The 23,456-nt window shown below is 53.6% G+C and overlaps 1 protein-coding gene across 1 annotated transcript in view; it reads right to left on the bottom strand.

The window, feature by feature from the left end:
* The window catches only part of DTX1 (deltex E3 ubiquitin ligase 1), a 37,096-nt gene that overhangs the window by 2,755 nt on the left and 10,885 nt on the right, over nucleotides 1–23,456 (bottom strand). The window contains exons 2-6 of the mRNA XM_029058427.1: nucleotides 7,660–8,374; nucleotides 2,048–2,109; nucleotides 1,331–1,492; nucleotides 1,078–1,139; nucleotides 480–638 (exon numbers count right to left, since the gene is read on the bottom strand). Coding sequence (XP_028914260.1) covers nucleotides 480–638; nucleotides 1,078–1,139; nucleotides 1,331–1,492; nucleotides 2,048–2,109; nucleotides 7,660–8,374 — 1,160 coding nt within the window. The remainder of the gene's footprint in view (nucleotides 1–479; nucleotides 639–1,077; nucleotides 1,140–1,330; nucleotides 1,493–2,047; nucleotides 2,110–7,659; nucleotides 8,375–23,456) is intronic.

Below are 23,456 nucleotides of genomic sequence, written 5' to 3'. Positions count from 1 at the left end.
TGGGGGAGGAAAGGCGGGACCATGGGCATCCACTCCGCGGGGGTGAAGGGGACCATGGTGGTTCTCATGGCTGGGTGAGTTGCCAATCCCCAGCCCCACCCCAGAGTGACCGGACTCTCAGCCTCACCCACCAAAGAGTGACCAGACCCCCAGCCTCATTCACTCCAGAGTGACCAGACCCCCAGCTTCATCCCAGAGTGACAGGTCCCCCAACTACAACCATCCCAGCGCCGTGACGGGACCTGAGGCCTTCACGTCAGGTTCAAAATGACCCAAGATGGCATATCTCTGAGGGACCAGCCCCTTGCCAGCTTTCACTGCTGCCTTCCATCCCCTACCTCCTTCTCACCCCTGGCCTTAGAAAACGTGGCCCCTTTGGCTAGATGCCCCTGAGGCAACGCCTCCCAGCCTGGCTCCTATCAGCCCCTCCTCTGGGGTCTGAGGCCCGGGCTCCCCCGGGCCCCTCCAAGCTCTCTCACCTTGTTGCCGTTGTTGTACATGGCCACCAGGCATAGGAAGTGGTACATGTGCCCACACTTGCCCAGCTTGCCCACCAGCTCCGGCCTCACGCCCCGGTGTCGGAGGACACTCTCGTAACCCGAGGCCGTGACCAGCCGCTCCATGCAGATGGTACAGTCCTGCCACAGAGGATGGTGGGCGGGGGTTCAGAACCCACCCAGCCTACCCAGACTCTGCATTCCCCCTGGGAGCCCCCACCCTGGGACTCCTCTGGGCCTCAGTTTCCTCATCTGTAAAACGGAGGATGAATGATCTTTTCTCCCTCCCCCTGAGTCTGTGAGGCCCATGTGGGACAGAGACTGCATCTACCAGTCTGATTATCTTGTATCTCCACCACTCAGAACAGTTCTTGGCACATAATATGTGCTTAAATACCAAAATTGTTATTATTTCTGAGTGGGCACGTGTGTGAGTGTGCACACAAGTGTGAATGCATGTGTGGTTGAGAGGGAGGGGGTCTGCAGGGGGACAGGGGCCGTGAGTCCATTCAGAGGGCCGGTGGTTCACACCCACCCAAGCTCGGGACCCCCAGCCAGTGGTCAATTGGCCAACGCTCACCTCGTCTGGTGGGTTCTTCACCTTCTGGATGTACCGGCGGACAACATCCTCGGGATTCTTACCTGTGGGGCCCAGGCTAGGGTCAGTACAAGTCTGGGGCAGCAGGGCAGATGGCTTCCCCAGGACTCCCAGAGGTCCACCCCTCTACCCCCAGGAGCTCCGGTGGACCGCGCCCCAAGGGGGCCCCCGACCGCTGCCGGCCAGGGCAACCAAGGGAGGATGGGGTGGTGGGCGGCGGGGACGGGACCCATACTCTTCTTGAGATGTTTCTTTTTGGTCTTGCGGCAGACTCCGCTGACACCTGGCACCGGTTTGATGTCACTCTTGTGGACGGGTGGCGGGTGGAGAATGGGCTTGGGTGCCCGGGTCAGGCAGACGGGCAGCCCCGCCGCACACATTAGGATGCCCGTCATTCCTGTGGGGAAAATGGGTGAGGGGCAGCCGGAAGGGCTTGGGGTTAGCCCGGGGAGGGCAGCCAGCCGGACCCTTCCAGCTCCCCATCTGGAGACACAGCCTCGAATGGGCTTGGGAAGGGTCTCAGTGGGCAGGGCAGGGGCATCTGGTGCCAGGGAAGCTCAGAACACCAAGAGCCCCTGCTCTGCTTTGCCCAGGATCCAGTGCAGTCATCTCTGCTACCCTTCTCCTGTATGTGACCTTTGGAAGGTCACTTAACATCTCTGTGACTCAATTTCTCCATCTGTAAAATGGGCATGAAATATCTCCCTCTTGGACTTATGAGCCCAAGTGGGACAAGGACTGTGACTGTCTCTACCACAGTGCTTGGCGTACACTACACGCTTAATAAATACTACAATTATTGTTACTGTTACACTCAGCTCAGCCCCGGAGGCTTCCAACCAGCTCCCCCATCCATGGTCTTGGGGCACGGAGACCCAGGGGGCCCATTTCATAGGACAAGGTCACCAAGGGCCAGGGCGACCAGCCACCCTCCCTGAGGTGGTGGTCTTACCTGCCAGGGCCGGGTGCACAGGGCCTGTGCCGTTCAGGTTCTTGACAGGAAGTGCAGGGACTCTGAAGTGAAAAGGAGAGGAGGAGGAGTGGGATGGGGGGAGGACAGTCGGGGTCCAAAGGCCATGCCCCTTCCCCAAGCCCGGGGAGGTACCACAGAGGGCATGGATGGGATACTGCCTGTCTGAGCTCTTACTGGTTGGATTCGGAGTGGCACAGAGGGGTGAGAGTCTGTCTGGAATGGGGGGTACCACAGTGGATGGAGTAGAGGAGCGTCCCCCGAGCTTTCTAAACCACAGTGCCCTACCAAGTTTCCTTTTCATTTCAAGAATTTGTCCTTGTTCATGTTGTATTGGTGCTTTATTGTTTCACCGCTCTAGACCGTAAACTTGCTGTGGGCAGGGAATGTGTCTGCCAACTCTGCCAATTCTCTCTCAAGTGCTTAGTACAGTGCTCTGCACACAGCATGTGCTCAATAAATACAATCGATTAATTGATCGCACCTTATGTGTCTGTCGTTGGTCCTCCCTCCCCCCTTCTAGTCTTAGATAGTGAACCCCCCGAGGGCTAGGGACTGTATCTAATTCCCACCTGGGCATTCTTTTCCAGTGCTTAGGACAGTGTTCTGCACACAGTAAATGCTTAATAAACACTACTGCTCCACTACTACTAGACCCAGCTGCCTAAAGCCAGGGCTGCCCACCAGGACCGCAAGGGTTACAGTTAGGGTGCTCCTCTCCCCTCTCCCCCAGGCCTCGACCTCCCTCTGCCAGTGCCTGGGGAGTTAGGGGCAGGGAGGTGGGGGTGAGGGGCTGGGCAGAGGAGAGCTAGAGAGATCACACGGTGTTGGAGCTGTGCACAATGGCCCTGGACCGGCCTCCCCTGCTATCTCCCGGCTCAGTGCCCGCTGGCTGTCTACGACGCCCTGGTAACCGGGTCAGAGAGCTGATGGAAACCCCCCAGCCTCCCCCTCCCAGCCCTCGACCCCCGGTCCTCCTCCCTTCCCCGTCCCCGACCCCTTGGCTCCCACAGACACACGCACACAAAGCCAAACACTCACACATATCCAAGGAAACCAAACACACAGGCTCAGACCCAGAAACAAAGATAAACACATTCTGAAACACACACTCAGGCAGACCTTCAGGGTCTCTAGTAAATGTACAAAAACTTGCCCCACTCCTACACATAAAGAACACCCTCCAACACAAACACACACATGCACACAAAGATCCTCCGACAAGAATCACACACACCCATAACATCAAAGCCAGTGCAGCCTCCTGCTTTGCGACCTCAAAATTGTGGGCTGTTACAGACATCCTGCCAAGCAGCAGGGACAGGGAACCCCCCCAATCGCAAAAGACCTGGCCACTCTGGCTCCTCCCCCTCAATGGACCCTGCCCCATCTACTGAAGACGGGGGTGAAGGGGAGAGGGCCCAGAAGTGAATCCAATCCCTGGAGTATGGGGTGGTGGTGATGGATTGGTGGGGGAGAGAACATGGAGGGTTGATCCCAATTCTTGCAGAGCCGGGGGCTCCCTTTGCACCAGCTGACAGCCCCAGGCATTGACTTTAATGAGGCATGAGTTGGGGGTCTGGAAAGGGGGCACACACTCGGTGAGGGGAGTCCCCCCAAGGAGAGACCTGCTGCGGGTCTGCAGGCGGGGAGAGCAGATAGGCTGCTGGATGGGGGCAGGGGCAAGGGCCAGGCTTCTTTCATGGTCACTGGAGCCATCTGTGCTGTGTCCACCCCAGAGTTTAACTCCTGGACTCTGAGGCCCAGAGGCTAGGGGGGCGTCGATGACTGGGAGAGGAGCCCAGGGAGACAAAACCTGGAAATGTGTGTCTCGTTGAACCCGATGAGCTTTACCAGATCTCAAATTCAGAGGCCTCCAAACCTCTCTTCAAGGGGTTCTCTCACAGTCAGGTTTCACCCTTTGTCTCTGGATCAGCTCCCCCGACCCCAATCAGTTCCAACCCCTACCTTTCTGGATCAGTTCCATTCCTTCTCCCTAGATAAGTTCCATTCCCTCTCCCCTGTGGGATCAATTGTTCCTTGCTCTTTCCTGCGCAGTCTCATAATAATAATGATAGCCATTATTATTATTATTTGTTAAACACTTACTATGTACCAAGCCCTGTTCTGAGTGCTAGGGTAGATACAAGTTAATCTTGTACTTGGTCCCTGTCCCATATGGGATTCACAGTTTTCATCTCCATTTTACAGTTGAGGTAATTGAGGCACAGAGAAGTTAAGTGACTTGCCCATGGTCCCACAGCAGACAAGTGGCAGAGCTGGGATTAGATTTGTTGTATTGTACTCTCCAAGTGCTTAGTACAGTGTTCTGCACACAGTAAGCGCTCAATAAATACGACTGAATTCAGTTCCTTCTGACTCCCAGGCCCGTGCTCTATCCACTAAGCCTTGCTGTCTCATGACTTCTATAGTTTCGGAAAGGAGTAACGGCCCCGTTCTGGAGGACTCCCTGAGTGGCAACCCCACCTGGCAGTTGGGACATCTTCTAAGAATTGAGGCCCTAACACACCCCTCTCCTCGTGTTTCCCAAAGCCCCCCGTCTCCCCGGAGTTCTGGCAAAAATGGGTCAGGAGAGTCAAAGGGCTGGCAGTCTCTCCCTCCCCCTGCCTAAGGTTGAAATGAAGGTGGGGGGAAGGCCCCTCTTTCCTGCTCCAGTCTCTCCCCGGGGACTCACCCTGGAATCCTGGCTGGCTCCACCGGATTCATGGTTCTCGGGAGGTCTGGGCCCGCGGGGCAGGGTTTGGGGGAAGGATGCAGTGGGAGGGATGGAGGGCAGAGCGGAAACAAAAGTGCAGTGTTGTGGAGGGGGAGGGGTAAGGGGAAGTGAGGTGTCAACTGCCAGGGCCAAGAGGGCACGACCAACCACCTAACTGGCCGGGCTCCCCAGGGGCGGCTCCGTGTGGCCGCATCCCCTTCCGTTCCTCTCCCTTTGGGGTCACCCTGTCCCTGGTGGGCAGGGAGGGGTGGGGGTGGTGTGTGTATGTGTGTGTGTGCGTATGTGTGTATGTGTGTGGGGGAAGGCAGGAAGTGTCTCACATAAGGTTTGATGCTGTGGGAAGGACTGTCTAGGCCCGGGGGTGGGGGCAGGTCAGAGAGAGAGAGAGAGAGAATCTGTGAGAGCGAGCGTGTGAGAGAAAGAGAATGTGTGTGTGAGTGAAAGAGAGCGATCAAGAGAGAGAGAACTAACATAACCCCTCCCCAGCCCACGGCAGCACAAACACTGCTCCACTTACAGCTTCCTGATGTCAGGGAGGGAGAGAGGGAGGAGGGGAGGAGGGTGAATAGGAAGCAGACCACAAAGGACCAGGCTCCGGGAGGGTAGGAACGAGGGAGAAATAGGGCAGCCACCCAGAGAAGCGTGGGGAGGGGGCCAGGCCTGCCGGGCTCACCCCCAATTCCGGGGGGCGGCCTGGGAGACGCAGATTTCAGATCCAGGGATTCTGTTAAATGGGGCCGCCTGCCCCCACCTCCTGGGCCCTCTCACATTTTCCAGGGGGTTGATCTGAGGTCCTTCCTGAGGCAACCACAACCCCCAGCCATGGCAATGCTCCCCCACAAGGGCACTCCAAATCTATTGACCCTCTGCACCCCAGAGCTAAAAGGGAAAGGGGGAAGGGACCTGGGACCCTCTCTCCCCACTAGCCCAGGTCCAACAGAAAAAACCCCGTCCATCTTGACTGACTCCCATTGGGGTGGCCTGGCCTGGGAGAGATGGAGATGCCCGCTCCCACAGTGACCCCCAGAACTCCGGATCCATTCCCATGACACTTGAGACCAGGCACTTCAGGCCAGACCCTCTCCAAGTCAACCTCCTCCAGTACCCCTCTCCAGTACGTGTCCTTCTTGCTCAGGGTCATGCCCCGAGCCAGTCGTCACACAGGTGAGCCGGAGGAGAGGCCTGCGGGGTGCTTGGAGGGCAGAGTCTTGGCCCCCCTCGGGTATGCAGACCTTGAGGATCTAGGAGAACCAGCCATCCTTTCGGGACTGACTCCCTCGCTGTCCTTCCTTTTGCTGCCCACTCAGGAGCTCCGGACCTAGGCCCCGACTCCCCAGAGTCGGACCCTGGAGACCGCAGGATGGGGTTGCCTTTCTCGACGCTCCAGGTGCAGACTAGATTGAGGGAGGGGGGTGTGTCTCTCCACAACCCCTCACCCTCGTGTTCCCTAATCTGGGACTGCCGGGAAGAGGCGGGAGGAAATGGAGGGCTCTTCCTGCTCCTAAACGATTTTCGGCTACTTTGGGCCCTGTTGCCATGGCATCCAGGAGCCCCGACCCTCCGCAGAGAGCGAGCCCGCCCCCGCCATCACCGCAGGGAGTTTGGGACCCTCTAGATTGTAAACTCGTCTTGCGCAGGGAACGGGTCTGCTAATTCTATCGTACTCTTCCAACCTCTTAGTACAGTGTTTTGCACATAGTAAACGCTCAACAAATACCATGATTGACTGATTGGAGAAGGGGAGGGGGCAGAGTTGGTCTGAGTGAGTCGTATCCTCCAGGTGCCGGGTCTGGGTCCCCTGAGAACTACCCCTGGCCACCTTCCCATCAGTCCATCCAGGGGAAGGGTCCCAGTTTGGGGACATGGTTGGCGGGGAAGCGCCGATATCCACGCTAGGCAAAGAGCTGCCCCTTCCCCAGCTCCGAGCCAGTGGGCAGGGTGGGGAGGGGGTTCGGAGGATGCCTGGGAGTCAGAAGGATCTGGTTTCTAATCCCGGCTCTGTCTCTTGTCTGTTTTGTGACCTTGGGCAAGTCACTTAACTTCTCTGTGCCTCAGTTCCCTCATCTGTAAAATGGTGATTAAGACTGTGAGCCCCATGTGGGACAGGGACTATGTCCATCCCAATTAGCCTGTATCTACCCCAGCATTCAGAACAGTGCTTGACACATAGTAAGTGCTTAACAAATTGTCTTGTTTTATGCCATTGAGTCGTCTCCAACCCGTAGCGACGCCTTGGACACATCTCTTCCAGAATGCCCCACCTCCAACTGCAATCATTCTGGTAGTCTATCCTTAGAGTTTGCTTGGTAAATACCATTATTGTTATTATTAATAGGAAGGGGAGAGGGGAAAAATGGAGACGATAAGCTCCTTGTAGGCAGGGTTGGCGTCTACAAACCCTGTTGTATTGGCCTTTCTCAAGCACTCTATGCTCAGTATGTGCTCAGTGAATCTACCCCAGTGCTTAGAACATTGCTAATATATACTAATAATATTATATAATAATTATAATATTTGTTAAGCGCTTACTATGTGCCAAGCACTGTTCTAAGCACTGGGGTAGATATGAGCTAATCACATTGCCCCACATGGGGCTCTCAGTCTTAATCCCCAATTTACAGATGAGGTCACTGAGCCACAGAGAAGTGAAGTAACTTGCCCAAGGTCACACAGCAGACAAGTGGCAGAGCCAGGATTAGAACCCACGTCCTCTGACTCCCAAGTCCATGCTCTTGCCACTTAGGCCATGCTGCTTCTCAATAATAATATCAGTATTATTGTTATTAAATACTAATGAATGACTGATCGAAAGACAGGCCGGGCAGGAAAACCCGGCAACCGCCCTCGCCTCACTTACCCCGGCGGGATGGAGGAGGTCTTGGCGCTGACGACGGTACCGCGCGGCGGCCGTGGCCGGTTGAGGTCGTTGGGCCCGGGGAGGTCGGGACCCCCGGGGGCGCTCTGGCTCCGCGAGAAGGTGGTCTCCGGTGGCCCCCCGGGGGTCCGGTCCTGGTCCCCCTTGCCTGGACCCCCGGCCCACGGCGCCGGTGTCGTCGTCGTCGCTGCACTGAATGTGTCGCTCTGCCGCACGGTTGTGGTCCCGGCCCCGGGGGTCGCCCCCGCCGCGCCCCCCGGCCCCGGCCCAGCCGGGAACAGCTTCCGCCGCTGCGAGGCCAGGATGGCATTGGACGCCGCACGGGTGCTGCTGACCAGCAGGCACTGCTGGCACGAGCACGGCTGGCCCGAGCTGCTGCCCACGGGCCACGACTGGGATTTGGGAATGGAACCGATGGTCAGCGGGTAGGCCAGGTCCATGCGGCGCCGGAGCCGGCGCTTTCGCTGCGTCTGCCGGTTCACCTGCGACATGCTGCCGAAGTAGATCAGGTAGCAGAAGCCCAGGGTCGACAGGTCCAGCCACGGGTGCTGCTTCTCGAAGGCGTTCTGGATGGTGATGCAGATGTCCATGTCGTAGGGCACCCAGCCACCGCCGTCGTTCTCCCACTCCCACACGATCCCCTTCCCCGGGGCCGAGGACGGGTCGAAGAAGTTTCTCCGCACGGGCCGCATGGTCCCTGCCGCCGGAGAGGGAATGGGAAGGCCTGTGAGCCTCCGCGCTTGGCCGTGGGTGGGCGTTCCTTGCCCTGCCACGGGAATGGGGGACAGGGGAATTCCCAGTTGGTGTCAAGAGCTGGACCCCCCCCGCAATGGCTGTCTCCTCCCCACCTTCACTGGGACCCCTCAGGCCCAGGGAGATGGGGCGACCCCTGATGAGACGCCTGAGAATCCCGGACACACCTTTGTCCATACTCAATACCGGGTCAGGGGTAGTCCAGCTGAAAAGCCTTCCCCTACTAAGCCCTCATCTCCTCTTCTCCCACTCCCTTCTGCGTCCCCCTTGCCCTTGGATTCGCATCGTTCATTCTTCCCTCCCTCAGCCCCACAGAACATATGTCCGAGCGCTTAGTACAGTGCTCTTCACCAAGTAACCTCTCAATGAATACCAATGATTGATTGATTCACTCTGGGTCGTGGCAGGAAGGGGGGAGGCTGGAGGGACTCTCCCACCTCAATCTCCCGGGGCGGGAGAGAGGGGAGGCAATTCGGATTTGAGAAGTGGCAACAGAGGATTGTGAGGAATCCACTCTCTTCCCCTGTTGGAAAATGAGTCCTGGGACAGAGGGGCCAGGGACCCACGTTGGCATGATAAGAGGCTGAGGGTCGGGAGCCATGTGACTCACCCCCCAATGATCCTTGGTTTTCCCCTTCCTAGGGGAAAGTCGCCCAGGGTGGCCAATGAGCAGCAGTCCTACAAATCACCGGGGCTGACTCCCAGTCCATGCCAGCGATACTGTGGAAATAGCTTAGACTCCTTTAGTGAGTCGCCTCATACAGCCCTAGCAAGGGCTTTGGAAAGGGGTGGAAGGTGGAGGTAGGGGTTTGCCTCAAAGCGGACTTGAGCCATGTGACGGCCAATCCAGCCAAACAAGTAATCCCCTTCCTGCAGCACCCCCGACTCCTCTCCACTGCCATCCACCTCTCCTCCCTCCCTGACACTGGTTCCTGGGGTGATAAGAAATGGAGAAGGAGCAGTAGCAGGTGAGATCCCCACCCCAACCACACACATATACATACGAGTACCCACACACTGGCCAGGGTGTCTCTCCATGGTGTGGGAGAGGGGCCAGGAAGACCCAAAGCAATCAGTAAGCTGGAAAGGAGGGGAGAGGGAAAGGAAAAGGCCACAGGCCCCGGTCCCACAGCCTCTCTGCCTGTAAAAACCCACACAGGAAAGGGAGCTCAGTGGTCATGGGACTTCCTGTCAGGTGGGAGGAGGCGGAGAGGGGCATTAGGGTGCACATGCCTATGCATACACATGGCTTGTGGAGCCAACACGTGATGATACATTTTTCTTTCCTAACCTCAGTGGCCTAGCTGATGGTGCACAGGGACAGACAAAGAGAGAATGTGTGTGTGCGAGAGAGAGATGGGAGGAGGAGGAAAAGATGGGGATGGATAAGGGATAGAGAGAAATTCTGGAATGGAAAATGAGAAAGTCCCACGTCTCTGTGTCCTTCCATAGAGTCGGGGTCAGCGGGGGAGCGCGGCACCAGGAGGAGGGGTGACGGGAAGGCAAAGGTGCCGTTAAAATGCAAGATGTGTCAACAACTATGTTAGTGAGACACTTCACTGGAACACAGGCGAGGAAGTGTGAAGAAACTTCCAGAGAATCAGTAGGCCCTCCCCCGTCTTGCTCTTCATGGATGGAGAGGTGGAGGGGAAGGGGCTCTGTTGCCTCCACAGGCTGCCGCCAGGGACCCTCCCCACCCTCCGGCCCCCGACCTCGAGGTGTGGGGACGTAAGGATCCAAGATCTCCCCATTTCCCCATGCTTTTCCGGAAGTCCCTGAGCGGGCCCAGCAGAGATCAGCCCAGCTCCCCATATCGCGGCTATAACCCTCGTGCATTCCTCCTGTATCCTTGCTGCATGGCGTAGTGGATAGAGCGTGGGCCTGGGAGTCAGAAGGTAATGGGTTCTAATCCCAGCTCTGCCACATGCCTGCTGTGTGACCCTTGGGCAAGTCACTTCACTTCTCTGGGCCTCAGTTACCTCATCTGTAAAATGGGGATTAAGACCGTGAGCCCCACGTGGGACCGGGACTGTGTCCGACCCGATTACCTTGTATCTACCCCTGCACCCACCTCCAAGAACAGTGCTTGGCACATAGTAAGCGCTTAAACAAATACTATTCTCATTATTACTATTATTGTGCCTCTTTTATCTCTGCTGTATCCATTTTGTATCTCCACCGCATCCCTCTTGTATCTCTGCCATATCCTTCTCGTATTTCTGCCGTATCGCTCTTGTATCTCTGTGGTACCCCTCTTGTATACGTGCTGTATCCCTCCTGTACCTCAGCTGCATCCCTGCTGCCCCTCCCCCGCTGGCCCGCGGTGCAATCGATAATCGTGTTGGGAGAGTCAGGTTCGCCCGACGCCCCTCCCTTGGGCCTCGTGAGGATAAACAGCCCTAAGTTAGCGGTTTCTGTGGTGTTTTCTGCCGGCCTGGATCCGCGCCCTGGGCAGCGACTGCAGCAAGCGGGAGGACACGTAGGGAGGGGAGATGGAGAGAGGGAGAAGGGGAGAGAGGAGGAGGAAGAGGAGCCAGGCAAGGTCTGGGCTCGGCCACCCCCACCCCAGCCTGGAAAGGCTTTGGGCCTTTTGTGAAAGGAGATCGGCGTGGGGGAGTGTAATAATAATAATGATAATATAAAATTATGGTATTTGTTAAGTGCTTACTATGTGCCAAGCACTGCTGTAAGCGCTGGGGTAGATACAAGGTATTCATTCAGTAGTATTTATTGAGCGCTTACTATGTGCAGAGCACTGTACTAAGCGCTTGGAATGGACAAATCGGTAACAGATAGAGACAGTCCCTGCCACTCAGGTTGTCCCATGTGGGGCTCTCAGTCTTAATCCCCATTTTCCAGATGAGGTAACTGAGGCACAAAGAAGTGAAGTAACTTGCCCAAGATCACACAGCAGACAAGTGGCGGAGCCGGGATTAGAAGCGCTTAGTACAGTGCTCTGCACATAGTAAGCGCTCAATAAATACTATTGAATGAATGAATGAACCCACGTCTTCTGACTCCCAAGCCATCTTCTTTCCACTAATAATGATTAATAATAATTACTATTATGGTGTTTAAGTGTTTACTACGTGCCAAGCACTGTTCTAAGCACTGGGATAGATAGGTTGTCCCAGCTGGGGCTCACAGCCTTAATCCCCATTTTATAGATGAGGTAACTGGGGCCCAGAGAAGTTAAGTAGCTTACTGAAGGTCACATAGCAGACAAGTGGCGGAGTCAGGATTAGAACCCACATCCTCTGACTTCCAAGCCCGGGGTCTTTCCACTAAGTCACGCTGCTTCCCATAAGGGGCACAGGCTGTCTCCATAAAGGCCTGCAGGTGCGGAGCCAGGAAGCCTGGGCTCCCCCGGCCCGCTGGGAAAGATCTGAGCTGGGGTTGGGATGTGGGGGTGCAGATCGACCCCCTGCTTTCTAAACAACTCCGGGAAACACACTTTGCCCCTCAGCAGCACTTGGTCCCGGCTGGACTGTAGGGGAGGAGGCGAGGCGCCAGGCCTCACTTTTGCTGGAGATGCAGCCACTTCTGGGGTGGAACCCAGACCCGGACCCTTTCCTCTTGGAGGCCGTGAGTGTCTGAGGTGGGTTGGGGGTCGCCCAGAGGTTGAGAGAAGAGGGAGCCGTGGAGAGGATGGTGAGAATGAGGTGGGGGCGAGCCGAGAGGAGATAGAGCAGAGAGAAAGCGAGAAGGGCGAGAGGGGGGAATGTGTTTCCTCTTTCTGTTGCTCTTGTGGCGGCCGCCCGCCCTCTTCCCACGCGCTGTGTTCTGCCCTCTCGGCCTTCTCGAGGTTCTCACTGTCTGTGGCCCAGGCCGAAGGGGAAATGGCGGTTTTTTCTCTCCCAGGGCTGTTTCTCTGCCTCCCGCCGCCCCCTCCCCTCGCCCCGAGGAGCTCAAAGCACCGGATGGAGATTGATCCTCCCCCCTGCCCCCTCCCCTACCCGGGGGTTTTCCAGGGTCTCCATTCCATCCGGGTCCAGTCCTCAGGGACGGACACTTGCCCTGGGAATCGACCTCGGGCTTACTGGAAAGAGCACGGGTTTGGGAGTCAGAGGATGTGGGTTCTAATCCCAGATCCGCCACTTGTCTGCTGTGTGACCTTGGGCAAGTCACTTCACTTCTCTGGGCCTCAGTTACCTCATCTGTAAAATGGGGATTGAGACTGGAAGCCCCACTTGGGACAACCTGATTACCCTGTAACTACTCCAGCCCTTAGAACAGTGCTCAGCACAGAGTAAGAGCTTAACAAACACCATCATCATTATTATTACTCCACTCACCCTCTCGTCTGCATTGGCTAGGCACTTGGGTCCGTAGCCCCTTAAGCACCCTACGCCTAGACCCCAAGTACTTAGGTCCAACTTCTTAGTCTCTGACGCTTCACCCAGCTGTAATGTATTTACCTCTAAAATATTTTAATTTATGGAGAAGCAGTATGGAGGTACTGGATAGAGCACGGGCCTGGGAGTCAGAAGGTCGTGGGTTCCAATCCGCAGCATGGCTCAGTGGAAAGAGCATGCTTGGGAGTCAGAGATCATGGGTTTGAATCCCGGCTCCGCCACTTGTCAGCTGTGTGACTGTGGGCAAGTCAGTTAATTTCTCTGTGATGCAGTTACCTCATCTGTAAAATGGGGATTAAAGCTGTAAACCCCATGTGGAACAACCTGATCACCCTGTATCTACCCCAGCACTTAGAATAGTGCTCTGCACATAGTAAGCGCTTAACAAATACCAACATTATTACATTATTATGAATCCCAGCTGTGCCACCTGTCTGCTGTGTGACCTTGAGCAAGTCACTTTTCTGGGCCTCAGTTACCTGATCTGTAAAATGGGGATTGAGACTGTGACCTCATGTGGAACAGTGACTGTGTCCAACCCAATTTGCTTGTACCCACCCCAGTGCTTAGTACAGTGTGTGGCACATAGTAAGCACTTAACAAATATTGTAATTATTATTATTTAATGTCTGTCTCCCCCATGTTATTGCATGATGCTCAGGAGCAGGAATCCTGACTAACCCTATTAGACTCTCCATATGCAGAAGAAGGCAGTGGTAAACCACTTCCTTAATTTTACCAAGAAAACTCTATGGATACTCTACCAGAATGATTGCAGATGGAGAGTGGGGCTTGCTGGGAAAGATGTGTCCACAGAGTCGCTATGGTTTGGAAACGACTCAACAGCATAAGACACGACAACATAGTGCTCTTCACACAACAGCTGTAAACTAATCCGGGGCAGGGACTGTACCCTCCCAAGTTCTCAGTGCAGTGTCTGCACCCCGTAGACACTCAATAAATACCACTGATTGACTGTTGTCAAAGCATGGGGATGGGGAGACTCTGCTAATAATAATAATTGTGTTATTTGTGAAGCACTTACTATGTGCCAGGCACTGCACTGGAGTAGATATAATATCATCGGGTTGGACACAGTCCCTGTCCCACATGGGGCTCACAATCTTAACCCCCTTTTTATAGGTGAGTAACAGGTACAGAGAAGTGAAATGACATGTCCAAGGTCACACAGCAGACAAGTGGCAGAGCCGGGATTAGAACCCAGGTCTTTCTGACTCCCAGGCCCGGGGTCAATCCACTAGGCCACACTGCACCCTTGCCCCTCGGAGTGCCCACGCCTCTCTCTGTCCTGTTCCTCCCCTCTGCCCAACTCAGCTCACCCTCAGTCCCTGCCCCCTCCCAGCAAAGCCCTACACTCCTGCTCTAATCCTGCAACGGCAACCCTTCCTTTCCCCCATTCCCCTCTGAACCCTACCCCACATTCTCTTCAACCCCTCCCCACCTCACACTGATGGGATGGCCAGGGGGCAGAAATGAACCAGTGGCCAGTCTACCCCTTCCCCCTCGAGCCTCTTCTGCCCCCCCCACTCTTCTCATGGGGGAGGGGCAGGTTGGCTTTGCCACCCTCTGCTCTGGGCCAACCTTTGCCAAATGCCAGACTCATGGAGAGAAGCCAAGCGGTTCTCTCTCTTTGTTCCCTGGGGAAGAGTGGGGGTGGGGGGCTCCTTTAGCCCAAGCAGCAGGCTCCTGGGGTTTCTGATCCAGGGTGCTTGGTGCTGGGCCAATGGCAGCCCCTGTGGGGAAACTGAGTTAGAGTGGGGAGGGAATGCACTCAAAGAAACTTGGGAAACCAGAGAACAGGCTATTAGACTCAGGCATCCTAGGTTCCAGCCTGGGGACCTCCCCGGTCACCAACTCCTGGCCCACGTCCTCCCTTTGTCCTGAAACGCCCTCCTCAAATCTACCGGACAATTACTCTCTCCCCCTTCAGAGCCTTACTGAAGGCACATCTCCTCCGAGAGGCCTTCCCAGGCTAAAGCCCCATTTTTCCTCATGTCCTACTCCCTTCTGCATCACCCTGACTTGCTCCCTTTGCTCTTCCCCGTCTCAAAGCACTTATACTAATGTTGGTATTTGTTAAGCGCTTATTATGTGCAGAGCACTGTTCTAAGCACTGGGGTAGATGCAGGGTAATCAGGTTGTCCAACGTGAGGCTCACAGTCTTAATCCCCATTTTACAGATGAGGGAACTGAGGCACAGAGAAGTTAAGTGACTTGCCCACAGTCACACAGCTGACAAGTGGCAGAGCCGGGATATATACTTATGTATATATCTGTAATTGTATTTATTTATATTCATGTCTGTTTACTTGAATTGATGTCTGTCTCCCTCTCTCTAGACTGAGAGCTCATTTGGGGCAGGGATTGTCTCTCTTTATTGCTGTATTGTACTTTCCTAAGCACTTAGTACAGTACGCTGCACACAGTAAGTACTCAATAAATACGAATGAATGAATGAATGAATGGTGGCAGTCTGGGGACTGGGGAGGGGCAGGTTCCAAGGTTCTCCTCCTGGTGTGGGGGGAAAGTCAGCACTCAGCCACGGATCCCGCCCCCCTCCCATCCCCGGCCACACAGTCCACCAGCTGTGAGCTGCTACAACCAAGGCAGGGATGAGGTGAGTGGAGATGAGGCTCAAATGGAGACCAGACTTAGATCGGGTGGCCAGATGGGAGGGGGGAACTCTGACCGATGCCAGAACAGGCCCAGAGGGTGGAGAGTGATGGCTGAGGGGTCAGGACTCCCAGGTCCTGCGCCTGGCTGCCTCTCCATTTCCTCTTCTGTCCCACACAGTACCTGGGTCCTTAAAGCACACTTTCCTCATAGCAAACTCCCTTATCTCCATCCTGATCTGTTCTGCCATCTCCAGCTCCAATACCCAACTCCATCAGCTCTGTCATCTCCAGCCCCCAAACCCAGTTCCATCATTTCCAACATCTTCAGTCCCAAAATCCAGCTCCATCAGCTCCAGTAGCTCCAGTCCCCAAACCCAACTTCTAACATCTCCAGCCCCCAAACCCAATTCCATCAGCTCCACCACCTCCAGCCCCAATACCCAGCTCCATGCTGTCTAGCCTTGACTCATTTCCTAGCCTCTACCCTCATTCTGTAACTCTACCACCTACTGACCCAATGCTCAGCTCCATCACCCTCAGCTCTAATTCCTCTCCCTCATCTGTCTCCTGCTTCCATATCCGGCTCCATCACCGCAGCCCCATCCCTCCGCTTCTTGTCCTAGGTGTTTAATCATTTCCTCTCCATATATGTGCCTCCGTTCCTAGTCTGCAGGGCCTTTGGCAGCCTCAGAGTCAGGCTCAGTGCTGCCCTGGAGCAGCTGGGGAAGACTGATCAACCTGCACCCTGAGGTCTTCTAATAATACTAATTATGGTATTTGTTAAGCATTTACTATGTGCCAAGCACTATACTAAGTTCTGGGGTGGCTACGCAACTCAGGTTGGACACATTTCCTGTCCCATGTGGGGCTCACAGTCTCAATCCTCATTTTAAAGATGAGGTAACTGAGGCACAGAGAAGTGACCTGACTTGCCCAAGGTCACACAGCAGACAAGTGATGGAGTCGGGATTAGAACAAATGACCTTCTGACTCCCAGGTCCGGGCTCTATCCACTACCTCATGCTGCTTCTCTAGACTGTAAGCCCCTTGGGGGCAGGGAACATGCCTACCAACTCTGTTGAATTGTACTCCCCCAAGCACTTAGTACAGTTTTTTGCACACAATAAGTGCTCAATAAATACCATTTATAAGGATGAGGCAAAGGGGGGAAGGGCCCTAGACCCAGATAAAGGTATAGACCCAAAATGGGCACTGATCGGCAGCACAGTCCAGGATTGGGAAATAGTCCAGGACAGAGAACCAGGAAACCTCAAATCTAATTCTGGCTCTACCACTTGCCTGCTGTGTCACCTTGGGTAAGTCACTTCAATAATATGATTTATAGTTATAATAATATTTAAGGGTTTAGTATGTGCCAAACACTTTACTAAGCACTGGAGTAGATACAAGTTAGATTTAGTCCCTGTCCCTCATCAAGCTCACAGTGTAAGTAGGAGGGAGAACAGGTATTTAATCCCCATTTTACAGGTGAGGAAACTGAGGTTCAGATAAATTAAGTGACTTGTCCAAGGTCACATGGCAGGCAAGTGGCAAAGCTGGGATTAGAACACATGTCCCCTAACTCCCAGAACCAGGCCCTTTCCACTAGGCCACAATGCTTACTGTATCTGTGCCTCAGTTTCCTCATCTGAAAAGGGGGATTCAATACCTGTTCTCCATCCCCCTTAGACTGTGAGCCCCATATGGGACAGGGACTTAGTCAACTTGGTCATACTGTATCAACCCTGTTGTATTGTGTGCTCCCAAGTGCTTAATTCAGTTCTCTGCCCACAAGTAGCACTCAATAAATACCATTGATTGATGGGTTGATTGTACCTCAATCTTTTCCGCCAACAACCTCTTGCCCACATCCTCCCTCAGGTCTGGAACTCCCTCCCACTTCATATGTGACAGTCCACAACCCTCCCCATCTTCAAAGCCATCTTTAAATCATATCTCCTTCAGGAGGACTTCCCTGACTAAGCACTCATTTCCCCTCTCCACCCTCCCCTGTGGGTCAACTATGCACTTGGCTGATAAAGAAGCAGCATGGCTTAGTAGAAAGAGCACAGTATTGGGAGTCAGAGGATGTGGGTTCTAACCCCGGCCCCACGACTTCTCTGCTGTGTGACCTTGGGCAAGCCACTTAACTCCTCTATACTTGTTTCCTCATCTGCAAAATGGGGATAAAGACTCTGAGCCCCAGGTGGGACAACCTGCTTACCTTGTATCTACTCCAGCATTTAGAACAGTGCTTGGTACATAGTAAGCACTTAAATGCTATAATAATAATCATCATTAATTAATAGTAATATCCCTTAAGCATTTTGAAACTCACTTCAGCCCCACAGCATTTTTGTACATATCCTTACTTTCTATTATTTCCCATAGGTGTAACTTGTTTTAATATCTATCTAACCCTGTAGACTGTAAGCTCCTTAGGGCAGGGATCACATCTATCAACTCTTTTATACTGTAGTTTTCCACGCACATAGTATTGGAAGCAGCTTGGCCTAATACTGGTTTAGTATTAGAGAAGCAGCATTAACTAGTGGAAAGAACAGGATCCTAGGAGTCAGAGAACCAAGGTTCTAATTCCTGGCTCCACCATTTATCTGTTGTGCGACCTTGGACAAGTCACTTAACTTTGCTGTGCCTCATTTACCTCATCTATAATATGGGGATTAAGACTGGAAGCTCTCTGTGGGACATGGACCATGTCCAACCTAACTTGTATCTACCCTAGTGTTTAGTACAGTGCCTGGCCCACAGTAAGCATTTAACAAATACCATTAAAAAAACAGTGTGATGTTCTTCATACAGTAAACCCTCAGTCAGTACCACTGATTGACTGAACTCCAGTGCTTGGCAAAAGTGCCTAACATCCCACAGTTATTGTTATTATGATTAGCACCTGTGCTGGGCAATTCTGGGGTAGAGAGGAGAGGGTGTCCCTGAGCCAGTTCTGGCTGTAATCCCCCACCCCCAAGACCTCCCATCCTCCAGCTCGGGGCTCTCACTCTGCTGGCCTGGGCTCCCCCTCTTCCCTTCCTGCCCCCCTTTTTCCTTCATCCTCTGTTACCTCCTCCCTTTCATTCCTCCCCTCCCTCTCCTCCTGATTAATGAGGCCAGGGCTCACAGTTGAAATACCTGGTCCCGAGAGCCCGCCTTACTAACTGGCAGCAGCTGGGCCCCATGGTGAGCACTTCCCTCCTAACAGGCATGGCTACTCCATCTTCCCCCCTCCCCTGACGTGTCCCAGGATCAGGAGTGGGCAGTGCTGCCTGGCCGGATGTCTTTCCGGTGGTTTCCACCCCAGCAACCAGCAGGCGTGGGGGAGGGGTAGTGTGTTGTTGTTTTTTTGGTGTGTGTGTGTGTAACCCAAAGGAAGGCTGGAGGATGGGGGTAGCTCAACCCCTGCCTTGGCTGAGCTCCTTTTTTTGCCCCAGGTCTCAGTTTCCCCCTCTGAGCTAGGTCGGGGAATCCCACTTCAGGGGAGCCTCCAGGCCCTGGCTGGCCTCGACAGCCTGTCCAGCCCCCCCAAAGTGGGAGGTGGTCCTGGAATCAGAGGGCCCCCAGAGTTGGGGAGCCAGCCAGGACAGAAAGCTCTGATTGAAGGGGGTCCATTCAGGGTACAACTTGGGCGAGTGAAGGGAGGGGGTGGGAAGCTCCCCAGCACTTCACAGCAAGCAGGCATGTCCTCCTCCAAAACAGACCAAGAGCTATAACTCCCCCACCAGCTCTCCATCCCCCAAGGGGGCCAGCTATCACAGTTTGAGCAGGATGGTCTGACATTGACATTTCCATCCACAGGGATCCCTGCCCTTTTCGGTGGGGACTGATAGGGCTCCTGCCACTGGGCTGGCCCTCCCGGACTGCTGATAGAAACACATTATCTGCTTCTGTCCTAAACATCCACTGACCAATCAGAAGGGCCAGTTCTAGTCTATAAAGAACCAGGCCAGCCTGTCTTCCCTTCCCCTTCTCCTCATCTTTGCCCTTCTCTCCCCCTCAGCTTCTCCCCCTTTCCTAGTCTCCATTCTCTCTCTTTCTTTTCTCTTCTCTTCTCTCTCCGCCACCCCCCTCAGCAACTCGTCATAAACCAAGGGAGGCCTGCTCCTAGTTACTCCCAACCCCCCAGGTTGCAGGGAAGCAGGTCAGGCCCCAGGTAGGGATCTGCCCTTGGAGGCCCGAGACTCCAACTGGGAAAACGCCATCTTCCTGGAAGCCCCCGGAAGAGAACCTGAGCCCTGGCTTTTGACAGAGCCCCCCGGGGACATGGTCTTGTTCTAATGAATAGCTTCTTACTTAAGCAAGGGCAGGGGCAGAAATCAATAGCTTCCCCACTTTCTCACTCCCCTGAGGTCTGTCCTCACTCTATTTAGACGGTGAAGGCCGGAACCACTGGGAGCCGGGCCAGTACCTCCACTGAGGTGATTTTGGGGCCACGCTTGCTGGGGGACATCCAAGAGAATTATGGGATATGCAGTTGTCCAATGCAAGACTCTAATTATGATTATTATTATTATGGTATCTGTTAAGCACTGTATGTCAAGAACTGTTTTAAGCACTGGGGAAGACACGATTTAATTAGGTCGGACACAGTTCCTATCCCACCTGGGGCTCACAGTCTAAGTAGGAGGGAGACAGATGTTGAATCCCCATTTTACATTTGAGGAAATGGGCACAGAGAAGTTAAGTGATTGCCCAAGGTCACAGTAGGCTATTGGCAAGGCCAGGATTATATCCCGGGGCCTCTGACTCCAAGGCCCGTGCTCTTTCCATTAGGCTATGTTGCTTGTCTCATGGCCGGTGAGGGCTCTGATGGAGCCTGTGACCACTCCCCGCCGACCACAGTCTGTGTCCCCTGGCAAGCCGAGACTCCGGGGGCCAAAGGCACCAGGCCCCCAGACCACAGCCAACACACAGACCCAGGGGGAAGACCGGCCAGTCCTGGGGAAGGGTTCTGGTGGCGGACACTGAGGGCTGAAGTGTGGGTTGCCAAAGAAACCAGAGGGAGTCAGTGTCTCTTTTCCCCCTCTCTCTCTCCCCACCCCCCACTCCAGTGATTTTTGGCCAGAGCGAGTAAGAACTGCCACATTGCTTGGATGACATGAAGGCTGCTCTGCCTGGAAAGAGCCATGTGGGTGAAATGACCTCTAGAGATCTCTCAGGAGTAAGAGTAGAGGATCATCATCATCATCATCAATAGTATCGATTGAATGATTACTAGGGGAAGAGCACTGTACTCAGCTTTTGGGAAAATACAATACAACAGAATTGGTAGACATGATCCTTGCCCTCAGAGAGCTTACTGTCTAGATGCGGGGAGGAGAGACGGTATAAATCATTTATAATATATAATTTATAGATGTGGATAGAGAAATGGCGTGGTCTGGTGGATAGCGCACAGGCCTGGGAGTCAGAAGGACCTGGGCTCTAATCCTGGCTCCACCATTTGTCTTTTCTGTGACTTTGGGCAAATCACTTAACTTCTCTGTGCCTCCGTTACCTCATCTGACACACTGTGGACCCACAAGACTGTGGGCCCCAGTGAGACATGGATTGTGTCCAACCTGATTAGTTCATATGTACCCCAGCACTTAGTACAGTACCTTGCACATAGTGAGTGCTTAACAAATACCATAAAAAAATTGTTTGTAAATGCTGTGGGATTGAGCGTGGGGTGAATATTAAATACCCAAAGGGCACAGATCCAAGGGCACAGATTACACAGAAGGGACCGCAGCACTCTAGCTGTCTCCACTCCAAGGGCACAGCCACACCACGGACACCATCAACACTGGATGCACCTCACCCTGCCATCTTCCCAAACTCTGTCAGCACCCCAAGTTGCACTCCTCTGGAATCCTGGGTTCTAATCCCAGCTCCTCCACATAATAATGATGATGGCATTTAAATGCTTACCATGTGCCAGGCACTGTACTAAGTGCTAGGCTGGGTATAAGCAAATCGAGCTGGGCTCAGTCCCTGTCCCATGTGGAGCTCACAGTCTCAACCCCGATTTTACAGATGAGGTAACTGAGGCACAGAGAAGTGAAATGACTTGCCCAGCAGACATGTGGTGGAGCTGGGATTAGAACCCATGTCTTTCTGACTCCCAGGCCCATGCTCTATCCACTACTCCATGTTGCTTCTCTGCTGTGTGACCTTAGGCAATTCACTTCACTTCTCTGGGTCTTGGTTCCCTCAACTATAAAATGGGGATTAAGAGTGTGAATTTACTGTGTGCAGAGCACTGTACTAAGCATTTGGGAGAGTACAATATAACAATAAACAGGCATATTCCCTGCCTGCAACAAATCCCCATTTTACAGTTGAGGAAACTGAGGCCCAGAGAAGTGACTTGCCCAAGTGGCAGAGCCGGGATTAGAACGCAGATCCTCTGACTCCCAGGCCCATGCTCATTCCACAAGGCCATGACACTTCTCATGGTGCCAGACAGTGCCATGTTGGCCTGGCCCACTCCCTCTGGCCAGCTGATGGATCATCTCCTGCCCCACAAACAGGGTGGAAAGGGGCAGGAGTGACTGCATCTGACAACTGTAAGCTCATGGGCAGGGAATGTGTCTACCAACTCTGTTTCATTGTCTTTTTCCATTCCTTTAGAACAGTGCTCTGTGCACAGTAAGCACTCGATAAAAGAAGCAGTGTGGACTAGTGGATAGAGCATGGGCCTGGGAGTCAGGACCTGGGTTCTAATTCCAGCCATGCCGCTTGTCTGCTGTGAGACCTTGGGCAAGTCACTTAACTTCTCTATGCCTCAGCTACTTCAGCTCTGAAGTGGAGAGTGAGACTGTGAGCCTCATATGGGACAGGGACTGTGTCCAACCAGATTTGCTCATATCCACCCCAGTGCTTAGTACAGTGCCTATCTCATTGTAAGCACTTAACAGATGCCACAATTATTATCATTAATAATAAATGTGATGGATTGATGGGAAGAGTCTGACTCATTTGGTCCAGACTCCTATAGAAAACGGATTCCACCCCTCCCCTCACCGGATCATCAATCGTATTTACAGAGCACTTACTATGGGCAGAGCACTGAACTAAGTGCTTGGGAGAGTACAGCAGCATGGAACAGTGGTTAGAGCACAGGCCTGGGAATCAGATGGATATGATTTCTAGTCCCTGTGCTGCCACTTGTCTGCTGTGTGACCTTGGGCAAGTGACTTCACTTTTCTGTGCCTCAGTTATTTCATATGTAAAATGGGGCTTGAGATAATGAGCCTGATGTGGGACAGGGACTGTGTCCAACTCAGTTTGCTTTCCCTCTAGACTATCTCACCGCCAACGCCTGGCCCATGTCCTACCTCTTCAAATCCGCCAGGCAATCAATCTTTCCTCCTTCAAAGCCCTACTGAAGACTCACCTCCTCCAAGAGGCCTTCCCAGACTAAGTCCCACTTTTCCTCAGCTACCACTCCCTTCCTCATCACCACAACTCTCTCCCTTTGCTCTTCCCCCCCGACCCCGACCCACAGAACTTATGTATATATCTATAATTCTATTTATATTGATGCCTGATTACTTGTATTGATGTCTGTCTCCCCCCAACTAGACTGTGAGTCCATTGTGGGCAGGGATTGTCTCTCTTTATTGCTGTATTGTACTTTCCAAGGGCTTAATACAGTGCTCTGCACATAGTAAACGCTCAATAAATATGACTGAATGAATGAATGAGCTCACTGTGGGCAGGGAATGTCACTGTTTATTGTTGTATTGTACTTTCCCAAGTGCTTAGTACAGTGTTCTGCACACGGTAAGCACTGAATGAATACAATTGAATCTTCCCTCCATTTACTTCCCCCTTTAACTTCCTGCAGTCTCTCTCCTTTGACTGTGAGCTCCGGGTGAGGCAGGGACTGTGTCTGATCTGTTTCCATTGTATATACCCCAGAGTTTAGCACAGTACTTGGAATATAGTTAGCACTTAGCAAATACCCCAGTTACTCTCATTCCCACTCCTCTCCAGCCCCACAGTCTCTGGCCCTCACCAGTTCCCTGCTGCC

Source organism: Ornithorhynchus anatinus, chromosome 2, assembly GCF_004115215.2.
Source record: "Ornithorhynchus anatinus isolate Pmale09 chromosome 2, mOrnAna1.pri.v4, whole genome shotgun sequence".
Taxonomy (NCBI): Eukaryota; Metazoa; Chordata; class Mammalia; order Monotremata; family Ornithorhynchidae; genus Ornithorhynchus; species Ornithorhynchus anatinus.
This window is presented reverse-complemented; position numbering and strand designations above follow the sequence as displayed.